The sequence below is a fragment of the Coenobita brevimanus genome, chromosome 93 (genome assembly GCF_032717465.1).
Source record: "Coenobita brevimanus isolate Jiangsu-jjx chromosome 93, ASM3271746v2, whole genome shotgun sequence".
NCBI lineage: Eukaryota > Metazoa > Arthropoda > Malacostraca > Decapoda > Coenobitidae > Coenobita > Coenobita brevimanus.
This window is the reverse complement of record NC_137046.1, coordinates 13,892,298-13,907,297: the sequence shown is the minus strand read 5'-3', so window position 1 is coordinate 13,907,297 and position 15,000 is coordinate 13,892,298. Positions and strand designations below refer to the sequence as shown.

Sequence of the window (15,000 nt, the reverse complement as noted above, 5' to 3'; positions counted from 1 at the left end):
CATCTGGAGGAGTTACATTGAACAAGCTTTCATTAATCATGTCAACAATTTGATCTTTAGAATGATGAGAGCGAACAGAAATTCCCAATTGTTGAGCAACAAGCTTAAGTTCATTCTTTGTTCTGTTTTCTACATCACACACTGTTTGCACATTTGACAAAAAATCTTTGGCTTCATCAAGCGTAGTAATAGTAGACATCATGAATAAATCACAGTCACAAAATATCAAGCAATATCCTTATGATAATATCCTGATAAGAGGTCGCCAAATTTATGTTACGGGACAGAGATAGATAATGAACATTTCAAGTGAGAACACCAAAATCACTACTGTCCCGCAAAGTTCCAGGTTCAAAACAAAAGAGTTAGGTAAAATTACAAGTCAAAGTTTAATGCTTAAACTAACAACTAAACATTCAGGACTCATAAGGATAATGTAATGGCAAAAAACAGATTAAATATGTGGTTAACTGCAATAGCCTCTATTAACACGAAATTAGCAAGTGCAAATTTATCTAAGTCAGCCCCTATATAATGAGCTCAGTCTCTGCATTAATTGCCACTTAGATCTACTCCTTTTTTTGTTCACATCTCTGTCCTCCTCTGTACAGTTGTTATTATTTTTGTGAGTGCTCAGGAAGTCTCCAACCATCTAGCTGCTGTGTAATTTGAGTATGGGTGTTGTTGCATTTTTTTTTCTTGTACTGTGTAGCATGGGGTGTTGATTCGTGGGCCTGGTGGGGTTTTTGTGGTTAATGTAAAGTTTGGATGTCAGCCATTGTTAATAATATTTTGTATTTGTAATAATATATCTTGCATTAACTGAGCATTATCCGGTTTTCTCATTTTATCAGGGCTGACTTAGATAAATTTACTCTTGCTAATTTCGTGTTAATAGAGGCTATTGCAGTTGACCATATATTTAACCTGTTTTTTGCCATTACATTATCTTTATGAGTTCTGAATGTTTAGTTGTTAGTTTGAGCATTAAACTTTAACTTGTAATTTTACTTAACTCTTTTGTTTTGAACCTGGAACTTTGCGGGACAGTAGTGATTTTAGTCTGTTCCGTAACAATATATATATATATATATATATATATATATATATATATATATATATATACATATATATATATCAGCTACTCTTCTTTAGCCCTATGAAGAGTGTAGGAGGCTGTGGCTAATATATATATATATATATATTGTTACGGTTTGCGCCAGCCCGGGGCTATTACAAAAAGACAACAAGTCAGCCTTAGATGATCGGCCTCCACTGCGTTGCAAAAATAACGCAGACCCCTGCACTGACACTCCGCAAACTAGAGAAAAAACCGCGCAACGGAAGAATACTTACTTAAGAACGCAACACTCTGTACTGTGATAGTAAAACGGAACAGCCTACCTATAGATCTAGCCTACTATCGTCACTACCGGAAGTAATACCGCCCGAGACAGTATACAGGAACACCTCCCACTTACTTCCGGTGGTGACGACTTTCTACTTAACCCGTGTCCAAGGGGACGGCTCACGATAGTTCTCACTAGCCTTGTGCAAGTAGATGGGATTAGAATGTGTAGGGGTTAGGGGGTGTGTGTGTATGTACGTGTGTTGGGGAACGTTAATTAAGGCAGCGAGAGACTACGGTGAGCCAGACTGGCCCTCCAAAGACAACAAGGTCAGAAAAACAAAATAAAATAACTACTTCCCTCAGTCAGCAACAAAAGAATAAAAATAAACTTAAATGAAAACGCCAGCTCGGCAGAAAAATAACTGGGGAGAGAGAGAGAGTGTACAAACACCCGATACTAAAGCTGGCTGGGAAGAGACTGCCTCTGATCAAGGCTCGTTCAGTCAAGCGCGAACGCATGAATCAGATTAATTAACAAGGAACTTAAATTCGTGCCCCTCTCTCTCTACAATGAATTGGTACTTCTAATGCAAGCAAAACATCATTAAATATACTGGTAGCTCACATAAGACAATCAAAATAATCAAATGCATACTCAGCATGGCATGAAATAAAATTGCCCTCAGTGGCAGGAACGAAAGAAACAAAAGAACTTGTAACACTCGCTAATGTAAACTCCGCGAATGACACGGATACATACTGCATAATCCCCTAGCCCAGCTGTAACGGATACACCCGTGGGAAAGGACAGGCGGACAGCGTAACACGCCCTTCCCCAAGGGAAAATTTTGAGCCCTGGATCAAAATTTTCGAATCAAGACCCTGACCCCTCCCTGGATAAACAATCAGCAATTACGTTATCAGTCCCTTTAATATGCCTAACTTCTAAATTGTACTCTTGCAAAAGCAAACTCCAGCGGGTCAAACGCTGGTTCTTGAATTTAAACTTGTTCAAAAACTGCAGGGGATGATGGTCTGAATAAATCTTGATCACAGGGCCAAAAGGGGGCAGGTAGACAGCAAAGTGTTGCAGGGCCAGGATAATCGCTAATAACTCCTGCTCTATGACAGAGTAGTTCTTCTGGGCTCTATTAAACTTCTTTGAGAAGTATGATATGGGATGTTCAACCTGGCCCTCATCCGGCTGCATCAACACTGCTCCTACCCCTACTCGGCTAGCATCAACTGCCAGCACAAAAGATTTATCAAAATCTGGTGCACGCAATATAGGGTGGTGGCACAGCAGAGACTTAACCGTAGTAAAAGCTTGCTCACACTCGGCTGTCCACTGCCACTTCTTATCCTTGCGCAATAAGTCAGTAAGAGGGGCAAGCACTGTGGAGTAATTCCCAATAAATCGTCTGTAATAGCCGATCATGCCCAAAAATCGCTGGAGGGCACGGCGACACTGGGGTGCTACAAAGTTGGAAATGGCATCCACCTTAGCCCGAGGTGGAGCCACTTGCCCATGTCCTACAACAAATCCAAGGTACTGGACCTTAGCACGTACGAACTCGCACTTGTCTAAGTTGACTACTAAGCCAGCTTCCTCCAACCGCTTAATGAGCATTTCCACATGATCAAGGTGCTCCTCCCACTTGGTGTCATACACAATGACATCATCGATGTAAACGACACAATTAGGTATGCCATCCACCACTTTATCCATAAGCCTCTGGAAAGTGGCTGGAGCATTCTTCAATCCATAAGGCATCACCTGGCACTGATATACTGCACCACTGACAACAAAGCTAGCCACTTGTTTAGCCCGTTCCGTCAGCGGGACCTGCCAGTATCCTTTTACTAAGTCAAGTTTGGTGATATAAGTGGCATTTCCCACCTTGTCCACGGAGTCATCGACCCGAGGCAAGGGATAAGCATCGGTCTTAGACAGTGAGTTAACCTTCCGGAAGTCCACACACAACCTAACCTTCCCATCTGGCTTCGGCTGCAAGGTAACTGGTGAACTCCACTCACTGAAACGCCTCTTAATCAATCCATGGTCCAACATATACTTGATCTCATTATCGAGAGCTTTCTGTCTGATAGGGTTGATGCGGTAGGGAGCTAATTTTACAGGCTTACTATCCCCAACATCAATGTCATGAGTAGCCCAAGTTGTCAATCCCGGTGAATCTCCAAAAACTTTCGGATGTTTCCATAAACTGTTGCACAGCTCTTCTCGCTTTACTGGATCAAGGTGTCGCAATTTCTCCACCAGAGCTGCATAACCATTGCCCTCCCATAGGTCAGCTGGTAACATCTCACCACGACTAAGCACTTCCTCCTGCTCCTCCAACTCACTACCAATCGTCAAAACTACAGGAGCGCTCTTATCCCTGGTTCCCTCGACGTCCGCTCCAAAGTCACCTTCCAGGGACTGTGGCTGTAACCCTGGTCCACTACTCACATCACCGGCACCAACAGCTCCCTCCACAGCACGTTCCTTTGATGCTACGTCCTCCCTTCCCCGTCCTTCACATCCCAGGTGAGAGACATCAGCAGTCATCCCACAATGAGAATCAACTGGGCGGTAGTATGGCTTCAACATATTAATGTGGCACAACTGAGTACTCTTCCGCCTGTCTGGGGTAACAATTAGATAGTCAAGTTCCCCAACTTTCTTCTTCACAATATAAGGACCACTGAATCTAGCTGCCAGAGGTTTTCCTTGCATGGGCAGCAGTGCCAAAACTTCATCTCCTTGCTTAAACTCACGACTTCTGACCTTCTTATCATAATGAGCCTTCATTTTCGCTTGAGCCCCGATTAGATGGTCACGGACAAGCTCTAAAGCGCAATGCAGTCTCTCCCGAGTGCGGCAGACATAGTCAAGCATGGATTCCTGGTTGCCAGATTTGTTGTTACTCCAGGCCTCTCGCACCACATCCAAGGGACCACGAACTCTGTGCCCAAACACTAACTCATTGGGTGAAAACCCTAACGACTCAGTTGGTACCTCTCTCACTGCAAACATAACAAAGGGTACCGCTAAGTCCCAATCCTTTCCACTATCATAGCAGAAGGTGCGCAGCATTGTCTTTAAGGTCTGATGATGCCTCTCCAGGGCACCTTGTGACTGCGGATGGTAGGCACTGGACAAAATGTGTTTGATGCCCAACTCTGTCATTGTCTGCTTAAACAAATTAGATGTAAAATTTACTCCACGATCTGACTGCAACTCCTTGGGCAGGCCAAAATGAGTAAAGAACAGGATAAGTTGCTTGACTACTGACTTCGCCTGCATGCTTCTGATTGGTATAGCCTCTGGGTATCGCGTTGTAACATCCATTATGGTTAACAAATACTTGTTTCCAGCAGAAGTAGGAGGTAAAGGGCCCACGATATCAATGATTACCCGGGTAAACGGAGGTTCAACTGCAGGAATGGGAGTCAAAGGGGCCACAGGAAGAACTTGATTAGGCTTGCCCACTATCTGACACGTGTGACAGCTCTTGATGTACGCAGCAACTTGTCCCGGCATACTTGGCCACCAAAAGTTATACCTTAAGCGCTGCACTGTCTTTCTGTTTCCCAAGTGACCGGCTAAAGGTCCCTCATGTGCTAACTGTATTAACGGCATCCTATACTGCACAGGCACCACCACCTGCACTAACTCACTCACTCCTCCATCCACCGTGGCGCCAGTGGGCGTCCATCGGCGATGTAAAACATTGTCTTTAATCAGGAACTCCTCCTTACCACACTCCATACTTCTTTCTTCCCCTACTCGAGCAAACAAGGGCTTTAATGTTACATCCTCCTGTTGCTTCACCCTCAATTCTGCTGACCCAACACCCGCCAGCTCTACTGAGGACTGAGATAAGGGACTGGTCGGGACACTGGATTGCGAAGGGCGATCAATCTCAGCGTTACCTCTAGTACGCTCGACAGGGGGAGGAATGTCAGACTCCACACTGACATCATCATCACCTCTATCCTCAACAGTGACACACTGTTTCTCAGGCGCGTTTGACGGTGGTCCTGCATCCCCGCAGTCGACCCCAGCGTCCTGAAATTCTTCTAATTCAGTCGGTGGACTGGGTCCAGTCTCCACACAGACACACTCAACACCACCTCTAGTGTCCTGAGTGGGAAGTGGGGCGGCGCCCATGCACGCATTCCCACTCTCTTCACCCACTACAGCAACACTCTGCTCACTAGGTTCCTCCATTGGTGGCCCTGCCTCATCACAGTCGACCCCAAGAACCTGTGACTTCACCAGTTCTTCCTCCCGGGCTGCAACCTGTGCCATAGATCGTGTAATTGCACAGACCGGGAACATGGCTTCCACTTCTGCATCAACTTCAATACCAATTTCTGGGGCGTCAAAGCACTTCTCTGCCACAACAACTGGTGGGGGAAGAGATGGAAATACTTTCTCCCCAGCCAGGTCGTTCCCCAGCAGAAAATCAACCCCCTTTACTGGCATTACATCAGCAACAGCTACTTGAGCTGCAGCCTGAACAATGGGGCAATCGAGTTCCACATGAACATAATCATAGTATTCATCTGCGTTCATGCCTCTACACAGCACATACTTCCCTGAGTTTACAGGCCCTCCAGTCACGTTTCTGCACACAGACTGTTGTGCACAGGTATCACGAACCACAGTAACTGGATAACTGATCCCATAAATTTTCACTGTGCCGTGACACATAAAAGGTTTACACCAGTCTAGGGACGATTTCTGAGGCAGTTCATCCGGAGGTGGCGTAGCATGTTGGGCAACTTTTTCAGCCTGAGCTGGCAGCGAGCACAGCCGGCTGCACTCCAGCTTTCCACAGACTTCTCCCTCACCGTTACCACTCTCCCAACTCCTCTCGTTCACCTGACTCGAACCTATAACTAGTGCCACTGGTTTGGCATTTTGGGAGGCCTTCCACTTAGGACAGTTAGGCTTGATGTGCCCACTCTGTTTGCAAAAGTAACAAAGTAGCTTCGAACTGGATACAGGGCTCTTTCTCCCTGCATTCTTTTTCTCCTCTGTACTTCCCTTGGACTGATTCACGGGAGATTTATCCCAGGCAGGGCCACTCACAGTCCTCTCCCTGGAATACTGAAAATTAGCATACTTGACCCCCATACTCCGCAAGGCAAACACCCGGTCATCAGCCCACGTCGCTGCTTCCTTCAAGGTCTTAAATCTCTTCTCCCTAATTTTAACACCAATTTCTTTGTCAGCCATGTTGGTAAAATGTTCCATCAAAAACAGTTCACGCACCTCGTTATACGAAGTGGCGCTCTCACTCAGCAACCACTCGTCTAACCTCTCCTCCAGATACCTAGCGTAGGCCATATAGGTGTCAGCAGGCCTTTTCCGAGCACCACGGAACAACAACCGATAAGCCTCTGGTCTAAGTTCATATGCCTTCAGGATGGCTGTTTTAAATTCATCATAATCATCTACATCCTCAGGGCTCAACCTATTATACACTTCCAAGGCTTTTCCCTTCAGCACATTAGATACCAACCCCACCCAGCGCTGCCTTGGCCACTCAAACTCCCTAGCCTTCTTCTCAAACCTGACAAACCATTCTGTCAACTTCAACTCATCAAATGCTGGCACTAATTTTAGACTCCTTGAGAACCAACTCTCCCTATCCTCTGCACGGCCTGAGGTTTGGGTATCTGAAGTTGGTCTATTAGCAGTCAGCTCCAAGCGAGTCTTCTCCAGCTCAAATCGCATTTTTTCACGCTGCAACTCCATCTCCCTCTCTTCTTTTGCATGCTGCATTTCCCTCTCTTCTTTTTCACGCTGCATCTCCCTCTCTTCTTTTGCACGCTGCATTTCCATCTCCAACTTTTTCAACTCCAACTGCAACTGAGCCTCCGGTGACAAGGCTCCAGGGTATATGGGAGTGGAATGAACAACTCCAGGGAAAGCACTAGACATACCTGGGGGAACTGCTCTAAACTGGCTCGGCGGCATCATAGATGGTAATAGTGGGGTAGTGAAACGAGGCATTTCAGCACCATAGTCAAACTCAGGGCTCACACGAGGAGTACCTTTGCTATGTGCCTCTCGTTGTTCCATATCCACAGGTGACTCAGCACGTACGCGATCTGGTGTAGACACGCGTGACTCCATGGCGACAAATCAATGGCAGTACTAAATAATGAAATACTAATGCTGACTGAGAAACTACAAAACACATCAACTTCACCTCAAAGCACAGAGAACGCCAAGGTAACGATATCCTAGCAAGAAGAAGGCACTGTTAGGATATCCTGATGCGAGGTCGCCACTGTTACGGTTTGCGCCAGCCCGGGGCTATTACAAAAAGACAACAAGTCAGCCTTAGATGATCGGCCTCCACTGCGTTGCAAAAATAACGCAGACCCCTGCACTGACACTTCGCAAACTAGAGAAAAAACTGCGCAACGGAAGAATACTTACTTAAGAACGCAACACTCTGTACTGTGATAGTAAAACGGAACAGCCTACCTATAGATCTAGCCTACTATCGTCACTACCGGAAGTAATACCGCCCGAGACAGTATACAGGAACACCTCCCACTTACTTCCGGTGGTGACGACTTTCTACTTAACCCGTGTCCAAGGGGGAACGCAGTTGACGGCTCACGATAGTTCTCACTAGCCTTGTGCAAGTAGATGGGATTAGAATGTGTAGGGGTTAGGGGGGGTGTGTGTATGTACGTGTGTTGGGGAACGTTAATTAAGGCAGCGAGAGACTACGGTGAGCCAGACTGGCCCTCCAAAGACAACAAGGTCAGAAAAACAAAATAAAATAACTACTTCCCTCAGTCAGCAACAAAAGAATAAAAATAAACTTAAATGAAAACGCCAGCTCGGCAGAAAAATAACTGGGGAGAGAGAGAGAGTGTACAAACACCCGATACTAAAGCTGGCTGGGAAGAGACTGCCTCTGATCAAGGCTCGTTCAGTCAAGCGCGAACGCATGAATCAGATTAATTAACAAGGAACTTAAATTCGTGCCCCTCTCTCTCTCTACAATGAATTGGTACTTCTAATGCAAGCAAAACATCATTAAATATACTGGTAGCTCACATAAGACAATCAAAATAATCAAATGCATACTCAGCATGGCATGAAATAAAATTGCCCTCAGTGGCAGGAACGAAAGAAACAAAAGAACTTGTAACACTCGCTAATGTAAACTCCGCGAATGACACGGATACATACTGCATAATCCCCTAGCCCAGCTGTAACGGATACACCCGTGGGAAAGGACAGGCGGACAGCGTAACAATATATATATATATATATATATATATATATATATATATATATATATATATATATATATATACATATATATATATCAGCTAGTCTTCTTTAGCCCTATGAAGAGTGTAGGAGGCTGTGGCTAGGCTAATCGGTCCCGACATTAAAAGAAAGGTTGGCCAGCCTCACATGCCCTTGAATCGTATCATATGGGCAATAAATTCCAACCATCCCTCGGACAGAAACCTATACAGGCTCAATCCACCATTATTCTGGCTTAGAGCTGAGATTTGTTCCAGCCGGGTGATAAAAAAGATTTGCTGATATAAAAGTGAATACTAATGTGATTTTATTTACCTACAGCTCATCGAGTGGGAGCAGCAGTTCGCATAAACACACACAGACTACAAGAAAAACAGAAATGCTTAATTAAAGACCCTCTTGCAGTTGGTCCCTAAACCAGGCAAGAAGGCTAACGTGACCGCAGTTGTTCGGGCCTCAATGCAATACTTAGCAGACGATGCAGTGTGGCAATATATTAGCGCCTTAGGAAGGTCAGGCACCAAAAATATTGCGATGTGCCAAAGGATGCCAACGATTATGAACTTCGTGGTGCTGATTGCTATTAAAGTCCTGAAAATTGACCGAAGAGAAGAAATAACAGCATTGTCCTTATACTTGAGAAATACTGCCACCAGAGCTGCAGCCGAGAAGCACAGAGCTGAATTTGGCACTGAGTGGCCCATTACTTGTGGATCGTCAGATTGTAGGAGCCCATGATCCAACTAATAATTATGACAGTGAACCTACTGTGGCCCAGGCTGGCAGTATAGGACGTGCACATGACAATGCTAGTTTATCTGGAGATACGGAAGTTTGCTCTCATCCAGGCACAATAAGCAGTGATGAGCTGAAGATTATAGATGAGGATGACCTTCAAAAATCTGACAGTGACTTTTAGTTTTATACTGCAGTTCGTGTTAGAGAAAATGGATCAACGAGAAAGATTTATGAAAAACTATTGATGTTTCTGGTTGAAAATGTTGAATATATGCATTTATCACATATCCCATATGTTAATACTGTTATGTTGATTGAGTGATACCGTCTGAATCAGGTTTTAGTCTGCTAAGGACAAGTTTTTCCATCAGTTTTGATACAGTCAGCTGGAGGGATTTGGGACAGTGGGATGAGGGTTAATGATATCAAGGTAGCTTGGCCAGTAGGCAGCTTTTTTTCTTTTTTTGTAGGACTAAGTTTTTGTTTATTATATATATATATATATATATATATATATATATATATATATATATATATATATATATACACACACACACACACATATATATATATATATATATATATATATGTTATTGCATTGAGGTGTTTTTATCCCAAATTTGCTATTTCTGGAGTGAAGTGTAGTGGATTGTTTTTTCTGTAATATATATATACTGTACTACGTATTTGGAATGGAGATTGTGAACTCAGTCAAGTACTTGGGTAGTGTGATGAGAAAGGATAGGGGTCTGGAGGATGAAGTGCTGGAAAGAGTGCAGAATGGAAGGAAGGTTGTTGGTTCACTGGAAACAGTGATACGGAACTGAGAAGTGAGCATGGAAGTTAAAAAGTCGCCTCATGATGTATTGTAGTCCCCACTCTATCATACTGAAGCAAAGCATAGACTCTGTTGGAAGGACACAAGTCAAGATTGAGAGGAGTGGCAATGAGTTACTTGAAAGGTGCATGTGGAGTTACATGTAAAGGCAGACTGACGAATGAGGATGTCAAGAACATTATGGTATTGAGGCAGATGTGGTTGAGAGTGTTAGGAGAAATATTAGTACCATGAGGTGGTTTGGCTATGTGGAGAGGATGGAAAGTGAAAGGCTGACTGGGAATGTGTATGAGAGTGAGGGGGAGGGGGAGACCAAGGATGAGATGGAGGGATGGCATTGAGAGATATATGAGAGGGGGGGGGGAGTAAGATGAAGGAAGGGCAGGCAAATGGTGGGTGACAGATGATAGAGAAGCGGTTTGTTCATGGCCACTCATTACGTGATTAAGGTGTCAGGCCGTAGATAGATAAACTCCCCTAATAACATAGGGTACCAAACGCCACATTTTGAAAACGGAGAAAAACGCAGTTAAAGTTGCGTAACTTTCAAAATGCCATAACTTTGGAACTAGTGAATATTTTTAATGCTTTTTTAATATTTTAGCTTGAAGTTCGTACTTTTCATGTCATGCTAATCTTGGCAGAAGAGATATTAGTAGCATTCTAAAAGGTACAACAATAGCTGCGTTTTTTCCATTGTGGTTATGGAGAGGCAAAACTTACTCTCAGTAAGCATTTTTAACAATCAAACCACCCAAACGTATCAATGGGAAATGTTTACAAAAGCAAAACAGATATACCGGTATGTAATACTATTTTTAGAATTTAAAAACCATTATAAAAAAGAAATCTTTCATTTTAGCCATTTGGGAATAATGGTAAGCTCCAAGAGTAATGTGGTACATGTTTGTAAAGTTATAATGTTTAAATCAGTGGAGAGAATGAAGGTAGCAATTGCATCAAAGTGAAAGAAAAAGAAACAGAAAACCTGAACCGTAATGATTAACACTTACAGCATCAAAATTCATAGTCAAGAAGATCGTTGTCAAATTCTGCTTCCTCATCTTCCTCATGGCCCTCTTGTCCTTCTGTTGGTTGTAATGTCTCTTGTTCACTGATTATTCCACGCAAAAAAGAACTCTGTGTTTCGGTCATATAGGTGCACATTGCTTTCAAATCATTAATCTTGCCCTTCTGCAAGACAATTGACTGGTGGTACTTTGGTTCTAGATCAACACTACTAAGATTAAACCCTGAGGGGGCATAGGCACTCTTCCCAGGCATCAACCTCACTGGATGCAACACTGCACTGTCACTGTAATCCATACTAAGAAAGTAACCTTCCTTATAATTTGACCGAAACACAAATTTCCTGGCATTCTTGAATCTGACAGATGGGTCACGAGTAGGGTTGCAAAGGGTGAGAAAGTTTCCGGGAAAATGGAAACTTTCCAGGGAATCTTTCCGGGAATTTTCAGGGCCAGGGAATTTTGGGAATTTTCAGGAATATTCACATTTTTCACAAAATTTTCTGTGTATTAATAAGTAAAGCAATTTAGGGATATATATATATCAGTTAGATACAGTCTTCAACTTTTTCCTCTAAGCAAAAACTCAAAGGCAAAAACTCATCTCTTAAACTTCCAAGTAAAACAAGGTGGGGAGACATAGTCCTGATGTTGAACAATCTAATTGAAGGGAAAGAGGGCTTGCAGGAGTTGGTCATCATGGAAAGTCTCAGTGTAGATAAGGACATCCGCAAGTTGATTTTAGACAACGAAGTTTTCTGGGTGCGTGTAAGTAGCTCACTGGCCATTCTAGAACCTATTGCCTCTGCTATCCAGGAAATAGAAAAAGATGATGCAGTGCTCCCAGATGTACCACGTCTCTTTGCTGGATTGAAGCAGAAAATAACTGCAGCTCTTCCTTCATCACCTTTACTCCAATCAGAAGAGGCATCTGTGACAACATATATTGAGAACCGAATGCAGTTTTGCATAAAGCCAATACATGCAGCAGCAAACATCCTTGATCCTGTGCGCCAAGGGCAAGACATTGATGAAGAACAAGGTGGCAGTGCATATTCTATCATATCATCTATGGCCATTCATATGAATCTTGATGTTGGTGAAGTGATGGGAAGCCTGGCAAAATTTCGTGCCAAAGATGGTATTTGGAAATCAGATGGTGTCTGGAAGTCAGCTGTGCATGTTTCAAAAGCAACTTGGTGGAAAGGGCTCTGCAGCTCGGAACTAGTATCATCAATAGCAAGTATTCTCTCACAGATACCGCCGACATCCGCTTCGTCAGAGAGAAACTGGTCTATGTATGGAAATACACACACCAAACTGCGAAACAGACTTACCAAAGATCGAGTGGAAAAGTTGGTGGCCATTCGTGCTAATCTCAAACTGTTTGAAGATGACATGGACGGGAAAAATTTAACCATCTGCACCAGTGAAATGGATTCAGACAGTGAAGTGATGGAAGATTCATTGTCATCTGATTCAAAGGAAACCGAAGTTACCGAACAACAAAATGAGAAATAAATGTAGTGAAAAATTTAGACAATCTGCTCTATTGTTCTAACTTGCATGGCATAGCCAGTGATAATCAATGATAAGTTTTGCTTTCTTATTCTGCTTACCAGTTTTGAGTAAAATTTTAGTTTACAAACAAGGTTTTCAGCTTACATACTGAATAACGCCACACATTTTGAGATAAGGTTATCTAAAGCTTAGGAAGTTATATTTGGATTGAAATAAACATTTTTCTTTACACATGACTTTTAATTCTCCTCAGGAATAAGGGGCCACCTCTTTTCTTTTATAATTTTTAAGGCGTTCAAAACCTTCTGAAAGTTCCCGAAAATTCCCGAATATTCCCAACATTTCCAATAAATTCCCAAAATTCCCCTGGAAAGTTTCCGAGTTCAAAATTCCCGGGAATTTTACAACCCTAGTCACGAGGCTTACGCTGCACCAAATACTTTTTCAGCTCATGAAAATTAAGAAATTCCTCCCTTTTCATTTTGACTACCTCATAATGATCATACACTGCACCTCGAATAATTTCACAGTAACCATCAACATCCTGCACATTCCCATGCACTCGAATCGCCTTCTCGATGTGGCCAAATGCCCGGTCGCAGGCCATATAGCTATGGCCTGGCAATAAGAAAATGTGTTCAATGCCCTGCAGCCGAGCACTGTGTTGCCCCTTCAGATAGTTTAACACAATATTAATGTTTTTATTCTGTTCCCCGCAATTGTCACTAAACACGACGAGATGTCCAAAGTCATTAGATTCATCATACTCACTGTCAAGCCACTTAACTATGCAAGATGCAATTTCCACAGAACCCCTGCCACCCGTCACCTCGTCCCACACAAAAAACTTTGACTTTTTTGTTTTCAGGTTGTAAATACACAAGTTGAACGCCCACATGTTGCGTTTATAGTAAGCCACATTCGTTGATAGTCTTGGGACAGGCAATGTCTGCTGTAAATCGATGCAAATGGCACGTACATTGTCATCACTGTTCTTTCTATAATCCTTCATTGCCTGCTGTCCCTCTGCAGCTCTTGCGATGTGTTGCTGTAGTTTCTCCTCCAGTTCCTTCTTCAGATCATCATTCTCTGCTTCCTGTCTTCCCTTTATTGATGCTTTAAACTGATCGCACATACTCCATGTGTCAGTCAGAGGAGGCTTGAAAGAAATGTTGAATTCTTCCGTGAACACTTTATGGTAACAGCTTGCCTTCACCCTGTTGCTAGATTCGGCTGGGTGTTCCTTTTCAATCTACAGCAGGTACAATTTATACAACCGTTCTATACTACGGTTAGATGGAAGGTAACACCTATGTGGTGGCTTGGCACGTGAATAATGAATGGACACAATCGGTAATGACCTAATGTGTCCACGAACAAACTCCTTCTGAACATCTGTTATTGTCCTGCTCACGTAGGCCTGCCCAGTGTTCATGAGCTTCTTACTAATGTTTTGTGCCCACATCTCTGACCTCCTCGCTCTTTTTCTGTTATGAGAAGGACCAGCAGCTTTTTGCTCACTGCTAGATTCACTCATGTTCTCGAGACAGTGAGAAAAAACACTAAAAACATTTCTGAAAATGGCCAGTTAATCCAGGCAGTGTTCTTGACTGGCTGGTAAACAAAAAAACTGCGTCACGTGGTGACAGATTCCCAGATCACAATTGCCAATGTCTTGCTGAGCTTCTGCTTTTCCCATTTTCTGTACATTAAGGCTAACTTACCCTTAAAATCATGCAATTTTATGCTGAAATATTCCATTACGTTAGAATAATGGTACAATAATTAATAATGCTATTAAAAAAATGCATGACTGTTAGCATAAAGAAATGCTAGTATCTGGTAACACCAGATATCACGTTGCTAGGAGGCACTTGGTACTTTATGTGACCAGCATGAAGGCTTGTCAACCCACTGAGGTGAAGCGGCCAGTGAGACCATATTACAGAAGGGGAATTTGGACCCTAGTGCCAGTTGCTTTCTGTACCTCGTGGTTGTTTTCCAGATCAAAGAGAGTTTGGGCTACATAGTGGTATACTTAACTCGGTTTAGCTTGCAGTGGCGCTCAGTACACTATGTTATTAGAGACACTCAATAAATTAGTAATCTCATGTACTTAAGAATTAAGATATCTATCGGATTTTATTTTTATGATTAAGGACAAAGAGAGAAATGGGTTGGTATGTACTGTCTACATATTTTTTATGTTTCT

General features: G+C 43.0%; 1 protein-coding gene across 1 annotated transcript; it reads left to right on the top strand.

Annotated features, from left to right (window-relative positions):
* The first annotated feature begins 11,915 nt into the window (after positions 1–11,915).
* Positions 11,916–12,788, top strand: LOC145412366 (uncharacterized). Its single transcript, XM_080282254.1, has one exon. The coding sequence runs from the start codon at positions 11,916–11,918 to the stop codon at positions 12,786–12,788; it is 873 nt and encodes a 290-aa protein (XP_080138380.1).
* The last annotated feature ends 2,212 nt before the right edge of the window (positions 12,789–15,000 follow it).

What these genes read in the sequence shown, in the direction of transcription:
- LOC145412366 (XM_080282254.1), top strand. Translation starts at nt 11,916, where the DNA reads ATGTTGAACAATCTAATTGAAGGGAAAGAGGGCTTGCAGGAGTTGGTC.